This window comes from Neodiprion fabricii, chromosome 3 (assembly GCF_021155785.1).
Source record: "Neodiprion fabricii isolate iyNeoFabr1 chromosome 3, iyNeoFabr1.1, whole genome shotgun sequence".
NCBI classification, from domain to species: domain Eukaryota; kingdom Metazoa; phylum Arthropoda; class Insecta; order Hymenoptera; family Diprionidae; genus Neodiprion; species Neodiprion fabricii.
The window spans coordinates 17,881,521-17,901,530 of NC_060241.1; the positions used below are offsets into that span (position 1 = coordinate 17,881,521).

General features: G+C 38.4%; 5 protein-coding genes across 13 annotated transcripts; 4 read left to right on the forward strand and 1 right to left on the reverse strand.

The window, feature by feature from the left end:
* Nucleotides 1–1,334: 1,334 nt before the first annotated feature.
* Nucleotides 1,335–3,870, reverse strand: LOC124179075 (glucose-fructose oxidoreductase domain-containing protein 2). The gene has a single exon (XM_046563103.1). The coding sequence runs from the start codon at nucleotides 3,502–3,504 to the stop codon at nucleotides 2,329–2,331; it is 1,176 nt and encodes a 391-aa protein (XP_046419059.1). The 5' UTR covers nucleotides 3,505–3,870; the 3' UTR covers nucleotides 1,335–2,328.
* Nucleotides 3,871–3,986: 116 nt separating this feature from the next.
* Nucleotides 3,987–10,660, forward strand: LOC124179074 (FAD synthase-like). 2 transcript variants are annotated; one of them, XM_046563102.1, is made up of 6 exons: nucleotides 3,987–4,317; nucleotides 7,782–7,963; nucleotides 8,579–8,825; nucleotides 8,951–9,386; nucleotides 9,719–9,857; nucleotides 9,933–10,660. In XM_046563102.1, the coding sequence occupies exons 1-6, from the start codon at nucleotides 4,086–4,088 to the stop codon at nucleotides 10,356–10,358; spliced, it is 1,662 nt and encodes a 553-aa protein (XP_046419058.1). In that variant the 5' UTR covers nucleotides 3,987–4,085; the 3' UTR covers nucleotides 10,359–10,660. The 2 variants fall into 2 exon arrangements, with proteins under 2 accessions (XP_046419058.1, XP_046419057.1); XM_046563101.1 differs by having other exon boundaries at nucleotides 3,988–4,317; nucleotides 8,933–9,386.
* On the forward strand, nucleotides 4,324–6,875 carry LOC124178684 (tRNA (guanine(37)-N1)-methyltransferase). Its single transcript, XM_046562229.1, has 3 exons — nucleotides 4,324–4,624; nucleotides 4,905–6,357; nucleotides 6,574–6,875. The coding sequence occupies exons 2-3, from the start codon at nucleotides 4,920–4,922 to the stop codon at nucleotides 6,873–6,875; spliced, it is 1,740 nt and encodes a 579-aa protein (XP_046418185.1). The 5' UTR covers nucleotides 4,324–4,624; nucleotides 4,905–4,919.
* A 659-nt stretch (nucleotides 10,661–11,319) lies between the features above and the next one.
* On the forward strand, nucleotides 11,320–14,086 carry LOC124179076 (opsin, ultraviolet-sensitive). The gene is made up of 5 exons (XM_046563104.1): nucleotides 11,320–11,608; nucleotides 11,681–11,896; nucleotides 11,998–12,379; nucleotides 12,516–12,700; nucleotides 13,346–14,086. Exons 1-5 carry the CDS (start codon nucleotides 11,385–11,387, stop codon nucleotides 13,452–13,454), a joined length of 1,116 nt encoding a protein of 371 aa, XP_046419060.1. The 5' UTR covers nucleotides 11,320–11,384; the 3' UTR covers nucleotides 13,455–14,086.
* Nucleotides 14,087–14,789: 703 nt separating this feature from the next.
* LOC124179073 (A-kinase anchor protein 17A) lies at nucleotides 14,790–19,907 on the forward strand. 8 transcript variants are annotated; one of them, XM_046563092.1, is made up of 8 exons: nucleotides 14,790–15,410; nucleotides 15,532–15,719; nucleotides 16,434–17,062; nucleotides 17,343–17,491; nucleotides 17,574–17,787; nucleotides 17,885–18,073; nucleotides 18,171–18,291; nucleotides 18,743–19,907. In XM_046563092.1, exons 2-8 carry the CDS (start codon nucleotides 15,551–15,553, stop codon nucleotides 19,780–19,782), a joined length of 2,511 nt encoding a protein of 836 aa, XP_046419048.1. In that variant the 5' UTR covers nucleotides 14,790–15,410; nucleotides 15,532–15,550; the 3' UTR covers nucleotides 19,783–19,907. The 8 variants fall into 8 exon arrangements, with proteins under 8 accessions (XP_046419048.1, XP_046419050.1, XP_046419052.1 ...); XM_046563096.1 differs by having other exon boundaries at nucleotides 14,796–15,410; nucleotides 15,616–15,925; nucleotides 16,392–17,062; XM_046563095.1 differs by having other exon boundaries at nucleotides 14,796–15,410; nucleotides 15,616–15,719; nucleotides 16,392–17,062.
* The last annotated feature ends 103 nt before the right edge of the window (nucleotides 19,908–20,010 follow it).

Below are 20,010 nucleotides of genomic sequence, written 5' to 3' on the forward strand. Positions count from 1 at the left end.
CTTGACAAAAATAGAAATCAATGCAAAGACCAATTTTGGTGCAACCTGATTCATGTTATCTGGATTCATACATAAAGATCCGAGATTTAGGCATCAGCTGAATGTTTTGAAGATCATTTGGTCTATCGAATGCGCTTTATTCATTTGATTTGACTTGGATCTATTTTCTGATGTCGTAACGTGTGAATCACCATCATATCATGTGATAAAATCCATTTGGGAGATACGACGTAGGAAATGTTGAATGAACGTGTTTTTGCATATAAAAAGAATGTAAATAATATGTAACGTGCATCAAATCAAAATACATTATTTATTCAAAATTTAACGTAAATTGTCAGTGTTGTAATGCATAAGTTTTGATATCCATTCTCCAGGTTTTACAGAAAACAAAAAAAAAACTGATCTGGAAACAGACAAACGATCCGAGAAAATTTCTTTTCCCTGAAAACTTGGGAAAAACATTTTTTCCTGTCCTAATGGATGGGCTTCCTTTTTTTTCAGACTTTCTCGTTTCCACGGGTGAAATGGGAGTGTCCCGTGTCGAGCGTATTAATCCGGCTAAATACCTCATTGACGTAGTGTCATTCATTTCTTCGAAACAAGGACCGAGGGAACCGGGTGCGAATCCTGTAACACGAGGTGGAGCATGTACTTCTTCGGAGATCTTAAGACAGGGCTAGACGTCGAAGGCAGAGCAGTAAGTCAGTCTGACACGAGCTGGGGTTCTAGTCTAAGCTCAACCCAAAGTTAGCGGTTGACAAATTTCGGAAGGACCCCCAGCAATCCGACACTTTCTTCACCCTCTACTTTGGCCTTTCACCACAAAATAATAAAACATCGGCTTCATCTCGTGTTTCCAAAACGGGCGAGAATCCAAATTTTACCTTCGATGTACGATTTTTGAGAATACAGTCCTTTTTCATTCTTTCACGTCATGTAATAATGTATATTACATCATTATGGTTATTGCGAGATTTGTTATCATCCTATCCTCAATGTAATCTTGAAAATTTTCAGCAAAATTTGTTGGATGTCGGATGTATTATTATGCATAGCAACCTGACTTACCGACGGAGAATCGATGAAGGGTTGCGCCTAGGTGGACGCACTTCATCTTTCAAAGCACCTGTTGCTTATCCCTTTAATTCAATGTGGCGGGAGCAAATCTACAGAGTTCAACGACCCCAGGCAGCATCATAAACAACAGGTGATTGTGGCGAAACAACTGATGACGAGTTACACCTAATTGAATTTTTCGAAAAATTGGTAATTTTGTTGCTGTTTAAATTATAACGAAAGTACTAAAATTCTAATCGCTCTATATATCTTTATTAATCATTGTTCGATAATATTTCAAAACTTTAAGGTGAAAAATAATCGAAATATTGATCACTGAAAATTGTATTTTGTACAGAAATAGAATAATACAATAATATTTGATCGAGGTTTGTAACAAAGAATAATTCCGTAGTATTTTCATCATCGTGCGTTAAAAATTCGATGAAAATTTAACATACGCATGATGTAAAAAAAAATAATATAAAGTTTTAATGGGATTCTAATCAATAATCAACAAAATGTTAATTATAAATTTATATCATATATATTCAAAAATATTGAATAAAACTGAAAGTTAGTCTTATAAATTGCACATTAATAGTGTCCTTGGAAATTTGTTAGCCAAGATAAAACTATTTGCGATTGTTCTTAATATGTAACGGTACTTTGTGAGAATTATAACTAGAATTTTTATCCTAAGTAAATAGTAAAATAAAGAGTAAAAAAGAAATTTATAAAATGTAACAACTAACTTTATAGTACACGTAAAATAAATTACAAGGTTGTAGTTAGTAATGTTATCGTAACGCAACATTGGAAAAAGATTCACTATTTTCCAATTTCAGAATGAAAGAATGACATCACAACAAGCTAAATTTTCGAAATATGAGCAAATCTTGCTTCATTATGAGTTTACTGAATTTGTGAAAATTATAAATTTGCGAAATAACGGAGTTCCTTAACATGCATCATTATACAGTAATATTATTAACTTCAACACAATAATAATTTATTCACCCGAGCTGCCTTGAAACTATCTTCAGTAATAAGATTCGTACATCTCCTACAGTTGAAAAATGTTAATACTGTTTAATGTTAAAAATAATGTAACTAAAACGACACATTAACTATGCAATAATACTAGCTAATACCATCTCTAAAAAATCGATAAAAAATAAAAAAAATACAACGTTGTGAATTACTCATGAAGAATATATGTTATAAATAATAAGAAAATTTGATTAAGCAGTTAGAGAAAAAAAATAATTATATTGAGATCGCCGTAGCCCTAACAGCTGCGCTGAGAAGTGGATTAGGATCCGGTTCCTCGGTTAGAACGCAGACCTTAATCCATTCCCTCCTTCTATTGCTTTGCCTAAGAGCATCAATAACAGCTTGAACATATAGACCGTCGTCAAAAGTAGCTGCAGAGGAAACAGGTTCCTTTATCCAGCCCTTTTTGTCTTCGACAGGCTGAAATGCCTCCCGCAGAGCTCCTATCAACTTTCTCAACCCTTTGACATAGGGCAGGGGAATGGAGTCGGTGACAGGAGGACTCTGTTCTTTAATATCATCGACATCAAGATAGAGGATCTCTTCTTTGCCCCCATTGTTCACTCCCTCCTCTCTAAACCCATACAAATCCCCACCGCGTACAACTAGGTGGTCGCCACCCCCGCAGACCAATACTTCCTGATTTAACTGTCCAGGCAAGTGATTGCTGAGGGTGGCTGTGACCAGTGCCCCGCCGCTGAGCTCGAGCTGGAAGCTGCAGAAGTCGGGTGAAGAAATATGCCTGATTCCATTGATGAATTTCGTTGTCCTTGTGAACGTTCTGACCACAGCGTGAACCCTGATAGCGCGCTGCCCGACAAGGTGGAAAATCAGGTCGATAACGTGGCTCCCAACGAGGGCCAAAATCCCGCCACCCATCGTGTCGTTGCAAAGCCAGTCGTACCCGTCATGCAGCAGGCTGCCCATTTGGACTCGAACATCGATTACGGTGACCGGTCCTCTGAGGTATCCTTCGTCCAAGAATTTCTTCATTCTAACAAAGGCAGGGAGGAAGCGGAGACTGTGGTTGACGATGCTTATCAACGAGGGGTAGTACTGGGCCGCACGTACCATCTTGAGCGCCTCGTACTGACTTAGTCCTGCGGGCTTGTCACAGACGACATGCTTCCCAATGCCCAGAGCCTTGACAGCAATTTGGGCGTGCAGGTTCGGCGAACACATTATGAATATCAGGTCGACGTCCTTCCGCAGCAGCACATCGTCGATTCGACTTGTGTGGAACGGAATGTCCAGAGCGTCTGCCACTTCCGCCGCTTCCGACAAAGTTCTTCCCCATACTGCCTCGATTTTAAAACCCTTCTCCCGCAGGAATGGGACGATGACACGAACCACATGACCCGTACCGAATAACCCGATTCCTGGCAGCATTTGAGACTAAAGGACTTAGCGGCGTCGACGTTCACCGTGAACTGTGGTTATTAGCTGCGATATGTCCTGTGACTGGAGTCATTGATTCAACGTTCTACAGGATCGTGACGAATTTTCACCACAACATAACCTCAAAGTCTGTTTATCCTTCGCAACCTGTATTCCTCACTGACGATGAACTGTAATAATACAGGTTCAGCGATATTCCAAGGCACAATTTCCGTGGTGATCCATTCGGGATGACCGCGTCATGGACGGTTGCCAACTTTATTATCGAATGAATAATGTTCGTAGAAATTTGGGAAATTACTGGAAAATTGACGTCAATGCATTCGCGTTTCGTTATTCGGGCGGAACTTGCTTATGAATGTGATTGGTTGGTTCAGACCAACCCAGGGATTCGATTGATATTCAGTCAGCAATTCATGTTTTCAAACAGCTTTCAACTGGTGAATAGGTGTTATATTTACGGTACGCCGTTGTTTTGTTGAGTTGTAAGACAGTTTCTCATTATGGCTGTGTAAAACATTGCAACACTATACCTATAAAAAGAATATTTCAATGAAATCGATATTCGGAGAATGACTTATCGAAAGAATACAGACTGCAGTCAAGATGCTCAGTCAACGCAGCTGTATCGAAAATTTCATACAGCGCGCGTTTTTGTGCACCTTGAGGTAAACAACGGAACAAAGGAATGTAAACAGGAATGTTGGAAATTGATCGTTAGGGACGCGTGCACGTGGACAGGATCGTGGATCAGTCCAGTTATCGCAGTACCGCCACTAAACGAGTCCATTGACAAAAACCGAGGTAACTATGACTAAATACATCCGTTAAATTTAACTATGGTTTGAACGCGGGGGATTATCCTTTCATTTCCAGTCATGAAACGCAAGATTTAGCTCGCTTCGACAATGCCTAATATCTGAGAGCCTTATGTGAAAAGATGAGAATGAAACTGTATGAGAAAAAAATAACAAGCAACTGTTACTATCTCTAAAATATTATTGTTGTTTTACACATAATCATAAAATGAATTGAGCCTAAATTGTGTTTGTTAAAATCAGGAGACACACTGCTCTAGAATGCCAAAGTATTGTTTACTAATTTCGTAAAGGTATTGATCCATTTTACATTTTGTTTACATCAGAAGTTATTGCATTGCATTAGTTTCCTCTAGGTTGTCGTTGAGATTACCTTATAACGTAGCTTCAAATATCTGGTTAAAAAATTCGAATCTTTAAACTGAATATTTGAGCTTGACTTGCATGAACCTCTGATCAAATTTACCATTGATAGAGAACAGAGAAAGTTTCCGAATGAAGTTTGTAATTAATTTACATCAATGTCAAGATTCGGAATGTTGACTGTAGTAGATATTTGGTATTTTTGGGCAGTGTTGGTTCCGGTTAATGGCTGTGGTTGGATATTTGGTCGCTGCTCTTGCTACTTGTAACCGAAGAGGCTTGTCACGTCATATTTGCAATACCGTTATGGCTTCGTTGCTCGTTCCACCAACGTCGGTGAGAGGAATGACAAAGCTGGATCGTAGCAAGTTCACAACAATAGTAGAATTGCCTGTGATACGGCTGGGTAAAGCAAACCTTGCCAGACTAATGCCTGCGTTGAAAAAGTACATGTTGAAGATGCAAAAATTCAAGCCAATCCAAAAGTATGACGACGCCGATGACGATGGAGGCAAAATAGCTTATCTGGATCCAGTCAAAGTCCAGAATTTTGAAGACATTGATGAATCAGACCGAAAGCTGCTCAGTGATAACGATGTAACCGATTTTTTCAAGAAGCGTGTCTCTCTCAATTATGATAACTGGCCTTACGACCAAGTCTTAAAAGCAGTTTTTCCAGAGGGAGCAGAGGTCCCTAATTCTTACAGCAAAATTGGCCACCTTGTGCACCTTAACTTGCGAGATAGTCAACTACCGCAAAAGCATCTAATCGGCCAAGTATTACTGGATAAAATATCCAACACTAAAACAGTGGTCAACAAATTAAATACGATTGATACGACATATCGACATTTTGCCATGGAAGTATTAGCTGGGGACAAGGACACAATGGTCACCGTATCCGAACACGGGTTTCAGTACAAGTTTGATTTTGCCACGGTTTATTGGAATCCTCGTTTGGCGACCGAGCACCAGGCTCTAGTGTCATTTATCAAACCTCACGACGTGCTTTACGACGTTTTCGCGGGTGTTGGTCCATTTGCTATTCCAGCTGGGTGTAAGGGAAACCGAGTTATGGCCAATGATTTAAATCCCGAATCTTATAGGTGGCTGATAGAGAATGCCAAGTTGAACAAGACTCGTGGTAACGTAACAGCATTCAACAAAGATGGGAGGGAGTTTCTAAAGGTCGAAGTTAAGAACGATATATTAAAGAGACGGGACATTGGAACCGAAGGCTCCGAGCACATTGCGATGAATCTTCCAGGTATGGCTGTCGAATTCTTGGATGTATTCGCAGATTGGTTCAACAGAGAAGAAGCAGAAAAAGTCTGCAAAAAACCCCCCATTGTTCACCTTTACTGCTTTGTGAAGCTGGGGAAAGATGGAGACCCTCATGCTCTTGCCAAACTGCTTGTCGAGGAAAAACTTGGCCATACCTTGACCCCAGAGTCCTTACTAACTATACACCATGTTCGAAATGTTTCCCCCAACAAGGAAATGATGCGAGTGTCCTTTATGTTGATTAGCGATATTTTGATTGGATACAAACCAGTGGCTAAAAAGTTAAAAATTGATAATACAGATTTATTTCTTGATGAAAATGTTATAGGAAAAGATGGGAAAGAACAAGGCACACCACAAGACCAAAAATGTGTTCAAGGTAGCCGGAGCTCGTAGCCTCAAGCATAAAGCTAAAGCGCAGAAGGTCTCCACAGAACTGAAGAAAGTAAGTCGAATGCATCTTGGGAAAGACAGATCAAAAATTTAAGGGATTTGTTTTTGCAAAAATTTTTGGATCAATAATGTCAGAGTGCGAATAATATTGAACTTCTATTTTTAATAATTGACACCAAAAGCTGGGGATTCAAAATTCAAGACAAACTTTTTGATAACAATGCTAAAGTCGTTTTGGATAATCAAAGTCGAAATGAACCGAATCTCTCTGCACAGTTGAACGTAAATTCCAAGAAGAAATCTGGTAAGGGAGAAAAAACAACGGAAGTGGACAAACAGTTGGTGGAGCTACGCAAAGAAGTCCTGCAGGGAAAGCCGGGAAAGGTTGTTAAAGAAACGGCAAAAAAAACTAAAGCTAAACAGAATGCAAATGCCAATACTCGAATGGCGACAAGAGCTCAAACAGAAGCAGCGGCCAACTTAGTCGAGGGGATGCAAATATAAAGAAACATGTGAAAGAACACTTGTATTCTAATTCAATTTAAAAATATGTAAAGAACATTTATACATACGTTACTGTTAATTGTTATTACATACAAAAATATAAATTTATATGAAATGGCAGTGGATCTCCGACATGATTATAATAATTATCACTTACCGATTATCAAGTATGTGAAACATACATTGTTTCCTCGGAAAATGGCAATTGGCAATTAATTGAAGGCTAATTGAAGTGTTTTGCATTTCGATACATATATTTATAAATGATTGTATAAATAAATTAGTTTTACCATCAAATGAACAACAATTTTTTCCACTTCTACACTTGTTGCATTCCAATTTTCAAATATCTATAAGTCTGTATTTTAGATTATAAACATTTTCTTCAGCGGATAAAAAACACCAGTATTTAATTGCAAAATATAAGAAACCGTTAGTTCGTTACCAAAACTGAAAGATCCAATGACAGTTATATAGAATTCCTATAATCTTATTTTGACTTTTTATGTTATTTCGTCTCATGCAAAAAATGGTAACTCATCAACAGCTTGTACAATATTTTCTGCACTATAGTATACTATTCTTGTAATTGCTCCAAAACTATTAATTGATACTCTTTTTGGTGCCATATTGCTGAGCGGCTCCATTATTTTGAATCAAAAAAAAAAAATCACATATTATTACCTCTAATTTTATTACTCCACAGTATTTTTGTCATGGGAATATTTTAAAAATCGGTGTTCAGTCAAACCTTATCTTGTAACCTAAAAAGAATCATTGCCATCTCAAGTTCCCGAATTAGATATTTCATTCTTGTTTGTAGAACTTAACATGTTAAGTCGCTTACTGTTTCGTGTATGTAGATCATAATTATAAGATCTGACATCTTACGTGATTTAATCTTAGCAGCTTGCATCATCTTGATTTATAAATTGAATAAAATAATGGAGGAGTACACAGCTGGTATCGTTATTGTGGGAGATGAAATCTTGCGTGGCCAAGTAACAGACAGAAACACATCTTACTTGGCAAAAAAACTAGCAGCTATTGGCATCAAATTGCGCAAAGTGGTCACCATTCCAGACGTAGTATGCATTACTTTTTAATTATTTGTTAAAATTTGATTAGCAGTTTCGGTACTAGGGTATAAAACTGATTCAGATCTTCGGAAAGTACAACACAGGCGAAAGAATTTATAATTTAATTGAACATTCTTCATATCTTTCACAAAGTGTTCAACTTTGGTTTTGGATTGCACAACCAAACTTCCATTACACGTATCACTCATGTTTATCGGGGAGATATTTTTTACTGCAAGTACGTAATTAAATCAGTTGTTTTATGCTTTAGCATACGTGACAGTCGTGACATTTGGTACATAAAGACAAAGCAATATTACTATTCAGCATAGTCATTTTTATTTTAATGGTCTTTCCAAGATTGCCATTAGATTCGTTTAAAACTCAGAATACCGAAAGATCGTGAATCAAAATCATCAGTCACAAAAAACTGGTGACCTAAATGTATATTTGCAGTGAAACTACCCAATACATTGTTATGCCCACATTTGTAGAGAACTAAATTACATCACTAACTGATATAGTAAGAATATACTCTCTTCTTGAAAAATTTGTTCAGAGAGACATTTTTACTCCAATCATTATGCTTGTTTAAATTCAATATAACGAGTACGTTTCTCACAGGTAAATGAGATTGCTGACGAAGTACACCTTGCGTCAAAAAAGTTCTCGGTAGTCTTTACAGCTGGTGGGGTTGGACCTACTCATGATGATGTTACCTATTCGGCTGTTGCCAAAAGTCTGGGTCTCAAATTGGAAGAAAACAAAGAACTAGTAACCATTTATGCCGAACTATTTCTTGGGAAAAGCGAAGCGAGGCGACTTGCCAAGGTTCCCAGTCCATGCGAAATAATTTACGTTCCCTCATCAGGTATACTATATTTCATATTCGTTGATCTTGACTTGTATTCTTGTCTTATGACTTGAAATAAAACTAAATAATAGTTGTTGCTTTTGATACCAATGTTTTTACAACAGTCTCGACAAATTTATCAGGAAAAACGTATCCCGTGATAAAAGTTGCCAACGTCTATGTTTTGCCTGGTTCTCCGTTGTACTTTTCTCAAGCGGTTGATGTTATCGTTCCTCAACTACCGAGGGGAACACCTGTGCATACAGATTTTATTGACGTGAACCTTGAAGAGTTGGCATTTGTGGATATTTTGGATGACTTTGCTAAGCGATGGGAGGGCCAGCTTAGCATTGGAAGTTATCCACAGGCAGAATCTACCACAATAACTAGGATAACAATTGAAGGAGGTCAATCTGCAGTTCAAGAAGCAAAAATGGATCTCCAGTCTGCTCTGATATCCAGAGAGATTTCTTCCAGCAAACAATTCACTCTCAGTCATGCCCGTGCCGTTGAAGCGAGTAGCAAACAACAACCACATATTAAAACTGCAATGGATATTCTACAGCGTTGTTATGACGAGTAAATATATCTGCAAGTGTAATACTGAAATCAAAGTGCATGTGTTATTGGAGAATTAATTACTTGGAAAAAATTACACGCGTGCATCAAATCCATGTAGATTTAATCTATTTTGGATAAGTTTCTCACATTTCCACCAAGATTTTCGTAAAATCTACAGGAATTCATCAAAGCCCATAACTTTGTGATATTATGAATCATGAAACTCTGTAGAACTTGATAAGATTACAGAGTACGTTATTTACTCGTTTTGTGGTATTTAACACGGTAGCTTTAACAGGTTTAGCGTGTTATAATGTCAATGTCAAATATCAACTTTTTTGTTTTTTTAGGAGCCCTGATGCGATATTCGTCAACTTCAATGGTGGTAAAGATTGTACCGCGGTACTTTATCTCCTAGCTACTGTTGTCAAGCTCAGAGGAGCCCCGCCGCCTGTATGCCTTTATGTATCAGACGATCCGTTTCCTGAGGTATGACATAAAACTACGAAATCATCTGCCGTTTCTTACTAGTATTAGTACCAACTTTTGAGTACATTTTTTTAGGTAGACGAGTTTGTCGACAATGCAGTGAATTTTTATGGGTTAGAAATACTCAAGATGAAAGGTTCGATAAGGGAAGCCCTACAGCTGTTTCTCGATAGTCATAAAAATCTTAAAACCGGAATAATGGGAATGCGGAGAGGTGATCCCGGGGCAGATAAGTTAGATTTTTTTTCACCGACAGACAATGGATGGCCATCCATGGTACGTGTCAATCCTATCTTAGATTGGACATACAAACAAGTGTGGGACTTTTTGATTAAGCACAACGTGTCCTATTGCTCCTTGTACGATCAAGGATATACCAGTATCGGTGCTAGAGCAACAACAAAGCCAAATCCGTTGTTAAGGGACCCCAATAATCCCACGCAATACTTGCCGGCATATACATTGACCGATGATTCTCTAGAACGGCATGGTAGAGGATAAAATTACAGTATTTTTAACGTCTGATCCTTAGGACACTTTAGGTTCTGTGTGGGATTATGCGATGTAAAGAACTTGCATTTTGCATAGTTATTTAATTATTGCACAAGCTTGCGCTGGTTGTGAAGCACGTTGCATTTTTTTGTTAGATAGAATTTTACACTGCAGAAACTTTTGTATTGCAATAGACTAATAGAAATCAACAATTAATAGCTAAAACTACTGTGTATTACATTTAATATCAGATTTCTTGTTTAGACTATAAGAAATACTTGAATAAATATTGTAGTTTCTGGGTGCAAGTATAATTTTGAATTTTTTTTCTCATTATTAGAGTTACCTATTCCTAATTATTACGTTGAAGCAATACATATGATGTTAATCAATTGACCTTCCAATTGGACAATTCTTTGTTGAATGTTCGAAAGAAATTGATAATACATCTTACAGTATGTTAGATGTCACAATCTGATGTCTTGATTATTTGCCTGTTTATAATATAGACAATCCTTGCGAAAACTGACATATGTTTTCAGCATCATTTGTCAGTGATTAGAAAAGAGAAGTGATTGCAATTTCTGCTGTACTGTCATTTTTTAATGACCATAACGATTAAAACTTCTCAAAATCATTGACATATATGGAGACTGTGTATGAATAGTTTTATGTTGAGAGTAGCTGGTGGATATACTAAATGAAACAGTATAATAGTTGAAATATTGGATTTTGATTTACTCTCCATCCGCGAAAAAAAAATTAGATGACAAATAGACAACAGATAGAAAGAATTGTTCCCTTAGCATAGTTTAGTGACAGTGAATTTGACTTTGAGAATTTTTTGCTGACCAGGGATAAAGAGCAGATAATCCTAAGCTCAGCTGGGCGAAGCCTTACCACCAGGGTTAACTGGATTAGGGTTTCAGGTATGGATAAAGACTCGGATGGGGGTGAGCACTCAATACATGATATAAAAGGTGCCAGCATGAGCTATCGCAGATAAGGTGAGGGGCTGGCTGCCAGTAGGCTAACATGTCGAACATCAGCATTCACTGGGAAGCACGGATCCTTCCAGCAGGACCACCACGCCTGCTTGGATGGAACGTACCTCCTGAAGAGCTGATACACATACCTGAGCACTGGCTGGTCTACCCAGAGCCAAACCCCTCCCTTCACTACCTGCTGGCTCTCCTCTATATCTTGTTCACCTTCGTCGCTCTCCTCGGCAATGGCCTGGTGATATGGATCTTCTGTTCGTAAGTAATTGTACCATTTTGCCCCCTCAACTAATGTCAAGAGATAAAATGTTTTTGGTCATTTTTGTATAGGGCCAAGTCACTGAGGACCCCATCGAACATGTTTGTAGTGAACCTGGCGTTGTGCGACTTTTTCATGATGCTGAAGACTCCTATTTTCATTTACAATTCGTTCAACACCGGATTTGCTTTGGGCAATCTAGGCTGCCAAATATTTGGCTTCATTGGTTCCTTATCAGGCATTGGAGCATCCATGACTAATGCCGCAATTGCTTACGACAGATATAGGTAACACAATAAATTGAATTGAATAGTTTTACTGCCTGAATCTTGTGTAGATGCCTGTTGTATGTTTCTAATCTGTACGATATTTTTTCTTACAAAAATAGCACCATAGCTCATCCATTGGATGGAAAACTGTCACGTGGACAAGTGATGCTCTTCATAGCAGTGATATGGCTCTACGTTTTACCCTGGGCATTAATGCCTCTAATGGGCGTATGGGGAAGATTTGTTCCCGAAGGTTTCCTGACCAGCTGTAGTTTTGATTACCTCACCGACACCAACGAAATACGTTACTTTGTCGCAACGATTTTCACGTTCTCATATGCAATTCCAATGTCTCTCATAATCTACTACTACAGTCAAATCGTTAGCCATGTGGTAAATCACGAAAAAGCGTTACGCGAACAGGCCAAGAAGATGAATGTTGACAGTCTAAGGAGCAACACAAATACCAATGCTCAAAGCGCTGAAGTTCGCATCGCAAAGGTGCCCTGAACAATATAATATTATCAATGTATTTTGTTCATCTACAATTTCATTATTTGATTTCGAATCGAGGTATGTCCAACTGTGATTAGTTTCTAGATACTCATTAATGTGAACAAAATTCTTTGTTGCATAGGCTGCAATAACAATCTGCTTCCTTTTCGTCGCTGCCTGGACACCTTATGGTGTAACTGCGTTAATTGGAGCATTCGGCAACAGAACATTGTTAACACCTGGAGTAACAATGCTTCCTGCATGTGCCTGCAAATTTGTTGCTTGTCTTGACCCCTATGTTTACGCCATAAGCCATCCTAGATACAGGTGAGTCAAAATTGTTAAACCAGGCGAGATTTGCTTGAAAATGCGCCAAATTGACAATGAGTATAAAATTATCTGGCACCCATTTAAAAGGTGTAACTATAAAAACTCATCAAATCACAAATAATACCACTATTTTATTAAGACATGAAAGAAAAAAAAAAAATAATAGCAACAAAGCACGTCAAGTTTTGAATCCAATTCACTGAATATTAAAGCAACTTCTAAGAGATCATATCGCAATTTTTTTTTGGGACACCAAACGTATATGGCTTGGCCTATTAGAGTAACTAATTAGGCTTCACTTTGTACGTAGATAAATGTTCTACCAACAGATATTTGATAGTATTCAGAGAGGCATTTTCTCATCAAGTAGAAACTATAAATTGATAGTTTATCTCTGTTGATTAGTAAGTTATTCATCTGCATGAAAATTGGAGTTACTTTAACCTTAGAAATTGAAAAAAATCTGTACAGGAATGTTGTCTTATTCGTTTGCTAACAGTTGCATGTCAAGGTATCTGCTCAAGATTTTTTTCATTCTAAAACTTCTGTTCATAAGTTTCACATTTAATGCATTCCTTAATTTCATTTGTTACTTACGAATAACTGGTAAAAGAAGTTAACAAATCACGATGTATGCCCTAGACTGGAGCTCCAGAAACGATTGCCATGGCTAGAACTACAGGAACAGCCAGTTAACGACAGCGTCAGTACGACAACGGAAGCTGTGAACGCACCTCCGGCAACTAGTTAAGCCAGGTTTCCTTGACTCATATTTATTTCAACCTTAATCCTCAGTCGGCATCGGGGGCCAGTTTTGACCCTAATATATCGTACTTTAATTGAGGATTAGTGTATCCATTTAACGCTAAAAATCGACCAATTGGCGCATCAAAGGACGATGAAATCGGATTCGTTATTTATATATATATCGTGTATTTTATTATATCCACTGTAACGAAATACTGGCGTACTTAATGTTTACAGTATTAGTGTCACGTACACGCGATTATTGATAACTGTCATTGATTTTTCAAGAAAAGGACTGACGATGATTCTTTCTAAAACTGTGTTTGCGGCTGTACGTTGTAAATGAAGGGTGTTGATAATGCCGCTCAGTAGGCAGTATCAATATATCGGTGTTCCTTTCACCATTTCACGAAATTCGATAATTTGTCCAATATATTGTAATTATATAAGTCTAATAAATAAGAGCATTATGTACATTTGAATTGAACTAGTTATAAAATACGTACCTTAAGGTACGAGATATAGTAATAATTTGTATGTGTGTATTAATTTCGTGATTTCTAATAGTTTAATCATATTTTATCAGTATTGTCATATCATACAAAATGTATAATAAAAAATCCCGAGCATTTTAAATCTGATGTTGTATTTCTGTTCATTTTAAGCATTCGCTTTGTATGATTTCGAATTTTCATTACAAGAACTCTTAGTGCAAAGCCTTAAAATTATGAGGGTTGAATTCCTAAACACTAAATTCGTACGAATCTTCTCGCAAATCTAATATTTAAACCCCGTAGATATAGAGTTAAAAGTGTCCCCAGAATTAACTTTATAGATATGAAATTTTAACGAGGTTTTCCCTCAATTACTTATTTTGAAATATCTCATTCATCTTTGATTACAAAACGTTTCCAAATTTTGAATCTTTTGCAAATTGTCGGATAACTATGAACCGGTCTTAAAATGCCGAATAATAAATTCATTACAACAAAACTCTAGCACCTGTGATTGTTATATTTTAGGTTTTATACTATAATCGGATAGACATCTGGGCAACAAATCAATAGTAATTTTTGGTTAATTTCTAAATGGTCTTGGAATTTTAGTTTCCATTCAAATATCTATCACATCAGTAAAATAAGTGCTTTAAAAGTAATAAGTTCTTCGATCGCATCGATAGATCGGAAGTTTAATATCGATGCAGTTTTCCACTAGATTCGGTAGGTGTCCTTGACGAATGTGCATTTGTATCACTGATCTCTGTGTTATATAGAGATCAGTGATCTGTATGGAGTTGATCAGGGAGTAAGAGGGAAGAAGACTGATCTCAAATCAACCATGTTAATTAATGCCTGACGTTTGTAATAAGTGGTGTGTGCAGTTAATTTATAGAAAAAACAATATTGGCAAAATCATTTGCCATGTGCAAATGCGCACAAACTTTTGCGGTCGAACATTTGAATGGATGTTAAACAAACCCCCCTTCCCTGCGCCGCTCTGTTAGTCGTTGACATAATATTGTGCATCAGCACTGCGAGTGGCAGAATACCGTACTACTATAGAGACCTAAAAATCAACGTAGGTTTTGCAGCATTGAGATTGGTCTCCTTCCCTCTTACTCCGTGACTAATGACTGCAGCATCTACGGCCAGTCTGGGCAAATAACAGGCTGCGCAACGTGGGGTAGTGGTGGGGTGAATACAAGTCCATACTAGTCATACTAGTTGAAGCAGGTTGAAAAAGTACTATATTTATACAAATAGTTGTGAGAAGAAATAAAACGGTTGATCGACAGAGGAAGATCCGGACAGTTAATCATCAGCCTGAAGATATTACGTTGATACCTGGAGTAGCACTTGAAAAAAACGTAGAACGATTACGATACGAGATGCCGCGCAACTCCAACACCCAACAACAACCTCTCCGCTGGCAGTTCCCGTTTCATTAGGATTATTTAATCGTATGAATTATTTCGTTTTAGTAATTTTAACTTCTGGTTTAACGTTGTCTAAAACTTGGCTCTCTCGCCAATCCTGAATATCAATTGTCCGCGAATCGTCCACTTGATTTTTCACTGTTAGGTTAGAAACTAGGTTAGAGATGGACGAAAAGACGGCTAGGGAAACCCGCAGCGGAGAGGTTGTCAACGGGTTTCGGAGCTGCAGGGACCTGAGCGACGTCGTTCCGTTATATGCGCCGCGAGGCCTGTATTTGAAACCAATTGCCAAAATTAATGTATCTGTTAATCTACCTCAACTGAAGATACCAGGTAAAATATCAACCGAGCTGCCGCGTAACGCTGATGTCGATAATAGTCGGGGATCTTTTACAGTTATCAAATACAACAACGTTGAATATTATTCGATCCATTTTTTCTTGTCTCAATTCTGTTGAATCGCATGATATTTCATACATGTATTGGCGGTATTGGTATTTCTTTACCTAGAAAGTGAAATGATGGTGTTACATTGCAAAGTGAGAAGAAAAACGATACTTGGATACATATACAACATCCTATAAGTGAATTCTACATTGCAATATTGCTCCAACTTTCTTGTACAGATGTTTCTATGCTGGATGCAAAATTCCCGCAATGGTTATGATTCAATTCCATGACTATTATTAGGGTTTTTCATCAAATTTAATCGGTTGACATTTCAGGTGTAATATTTTTTGTCTCATCCGAATTCAATCTTTTCAAAAAATGTAACACGATTCAAAGTATCTGTTAACGGAAGAGAAGTACTCAGCATTGAAATACCTAAATCTGACAGTTGACCTGGTTGTGTGATGCTGAAAAACGATCAATTAATGTTGGACAGTGTTGCTGTTTATTCTGTAGTGATAACTTGATGCGCTAAAATGGTTAAAGCTTTTCAGCTCATCTAATTTTGTCCGTAGAAGAGATAAATTTCTAGCCTCATACAAATAATCTCTCTAGAATCGGCAGGTCTTACAGCGCATTGGTATGAAATATAAACAGGCAAAACAATATCAACATGGGAGGTAATGGAGAAGATACGCGTCCTGGTTCGTCCCGACCAATTCTCATCACTGAAAGTAACGAAAAGTACATTGGAATTTGTGAGACTGGAGGGCGATCTGGAAGACAAATGCAGACTTCAGCAGGTTCTCGCCAGGCTAGATTCCCAGCGTTTAAACCTAGCCGGATTCCCAAATATCCTCAAAGTCCGGGCTGCAGAGGCCAAGGACGAGTTTCCGACCCGGCATTCGTGGGACTCTTACTTCAGGGATGCCAAACACATGAACGAATTAAAACCGGGCGAAAGACCTGACACCATTCATATTACTGGCTTGCCAGTGAAGTGGTTCTGTGAGGAGGGGGCTGAAATCCCCAGCGAGTCACTGGTCTCCAAAATATTCCGAAAATGGGGACCCCTTCGGAGGGTCGATGTCCCAGCTGCAGATCCATATAGATCAAGAATGAGGCTTGGCACAAATATACAAAAATTTAGTTTCGGCGATGGGCTTTTCTTTGATGCTTATATTCAGTACGTTGAGTATATGGACTTTGTCAATGCTATGGACGCCCTCCGAGGGATGAAACTGTTGAAGAAGGAGCCACTCAAGTACCTTACGGCAACAATTAAGGTACATGCCAAGCTTATTGGTTTGTTTATTCCTTCATTCGTTTCAAAGGCAGTATTTTAGTTAGCAAGGAATTTCAGATCGTTAGTAACTAAGAATATAGTTTTGGGAATAATTCTAAATCAAAACTGATGATAGATCTTGCATTCGAATATTCATCAAGAACTGCATTACTTGGGACAGAGCTATCATAATTAGGGTTGTTGAAACATCGTTGCAAAGGTGAGATAGGATACAGCAACATCACGTTCTTAGCTTGTTTATTCAATAAAATTTTGTCCAGGCTGATTTTGACAAAACAAAACACATGAACGACTCAAGCGTAGCCCATCGGGAGTTTGAAAGAAAGCGACTGACTGCACAGGACAGCATGGCAGCGGAAAAACTGCGTAAGAAGCAAGAAGCGATTGAATCACGCAAAGCAGAACAGAGGTGAGTAGCAACCGTGGATAGATTATCAACTCTGATATGAACATATATTAAGAATCCACGTTATTTTTTATGCGCGATATAGAAAGCAAGAAGAAGCGAACAGTAACGCGAAGCAGCTTAGACGTCAGAAAAGAGAAGAAAAGCGTAAGCGAAAAGCTTTGACCATTATTCGAAAACAAGAAGAGGACAAGGTATCCATGAAAATTGCCAGAGAGGAACGGAAACTGATAAAGGCTCAGAGGCAGTTGGAGAGCATACGATTGCTTGACGAATTGTTTGATAGACTTAAGGTAATGGTACTGTTGTTTTTATTGTATGACAATTTTGAGGCATGCTCCAAATTGCACTCAGCAATGTCAATTTAAATGTAATTATAGTATTTGATTCTATTAGGTGAGAGTTGAGCAGAAGGAAATTGAGATCAAGAAAACTGATACAGAGTCTAAAAAGGATGTCAAAAAATCAGAAAAGTTGGGCCAGCAAAAAACGTCAGAAAACTCGGAATGTGATGAGGATAAAAAAAAAGATCAAAAGAATAAGAAATCTAAAAAGAAAAAGATTAAGAAGGACAAAAAGAAAAAGGTTTGCATTAGAGACAATTTTCTCATTATTCATGCGAAATAGGTAAACAATAATTTCTCGACATTTCTGAACCTAGTATTAACCTTAACATTTGCAGAAAAAACAAAAGAAGGACAAAAAATCTGCGACGGACGAAGATTCGGATTACTCGGATGACGGAGCAACGAAGGTAAAGAGCGTGCTTACTAGCGGCATCGCCCTTCCATCATCCTCCTCAGGTATTGGTCAAACTTACGTAAAATATTTTATTATAATTTTTTTGTTAAGACAGGGTAGCCACTTTTCAGAAAAACGTGAAAAATATAAAAATGTTAGGGAAGTTTAAGTACATACTTGCAGTTGTTATTGGAAATATTGGACAATACGGAGCACAATACGATCTCTAAATTTCTCAACTATTATCGGTACTCATCAATAGTAATCATTAGATCAACAAAAATATACATGCTTAATACCTAAACTTGTTATTTACTAATCCTTGCAATCTTTTAAGTTTTATTGATAAACTGTTCAATTCCAATATTTTTAAAAATATTGAAAAATTGTAGTTAAATTCGATATGTCGAAGAAAGAAGTTCAGGAAATTTTCAAAACCTAATTCTGTCATGATTCGGAAATATAACATATATTTCCAAATGTGATCAAACCGTGCTCTTTTAATGTATGCAGGCCCGCTTTCAGTTGATACTGCAGGTACGTATCCAGTGATGTACCCAAGCTTCGATCCAGCCTGGTACTGGAACGGGGCCACATCACCGTTATTTTTCTCGCCAATGATGCGGGGAATACCGAGAGGACCACCAAGAGGACGTTTTCTGCGTGGAAGAGGCAGGGGTTTCACCCCGTGGCGCGGCCATTTCCGTCAGCCGCGTCCGTTCAACCCTCACGTCTACAACGATCAGTACTACAAATACTTTGCGAAGCTGACAGGGCAGGACTACCACGATTTGGATTTAGAGAGCGATTGGGAACGCGACTCCAGGTCGAGATCACAGAGTCGTAGGAGATCCAGGACTAGATCCTACTCCAGATCGCGGTCAAGGAGCAGGAGGCGGAGTCGTAGTCGAAGTAGAAACAGGAGCAGGAGCAGGAGCAGAAGTCGGACGAGAAGTAGAAGCAGAAGTAAAAGTAGAACTAGGAGCAGGAGCAGGGGACGAGCCAGGAGCAGAACCAGGAGCAAAAGTAGATCTCGTTCGAGGCGAAGAGGCGGGGCGAGGGCAAGGTCAGGCTCGCGACGCTCAAGGTCAAATTCACGGACTAGGTCGAGGTCAAGGTCAAGGTCGAGATCACGGTCGCGGAAATTGAACAGGTCGAGAAGTAACTCTAGAACAAATTCCAGCCGACGAAAGCGCAGAAGGAGATCTGGATCGCGAGTTATGATTACTCGGGCAAAGTCTCGTAGTGTTTCGCCCAAACATAAATCGCGCAGCAGTTCGTGGTCGCTTCCAAGAACACCGAACCGCAGGAGCTGTTCTTGGTCTAAGGACATTGATAGTCAGCCGAAGGATGGCGGGGGAAAGAAGAAGAAAGAAGGAGAGAGAGATAGAAGAAAGAAGAGCAGCACGGAGACGAGAAAGAAGGATGATCATCGCAATGAGACTGATAGAGATAAGAAAGTAAATGCGAAAAATGGGACTATTGAGAATGTTGATAACGTTAGTACAACTATTGCTGCTGCACTTCAAACTGAGGCAATCACACCCGATTGATCAGGCGTTGTTGATACTTTACTGTGATGTGTTGGCATACGGAAAGGCGAAGAGAGTAAGAAATACTTGTATAATTAAGAAGTTGAGAGATGTTTCGATGAATAAAAAAAGGTCTGAAATTGCGAGTGTCGCGATGGAGTTTATTAAGGAGTACTGACGAGGAATATTCCGAAAGCGCTACGCACAGAGTGTAATGAGGAATTTTCCGTAACTGAAGAAGTTTTTACT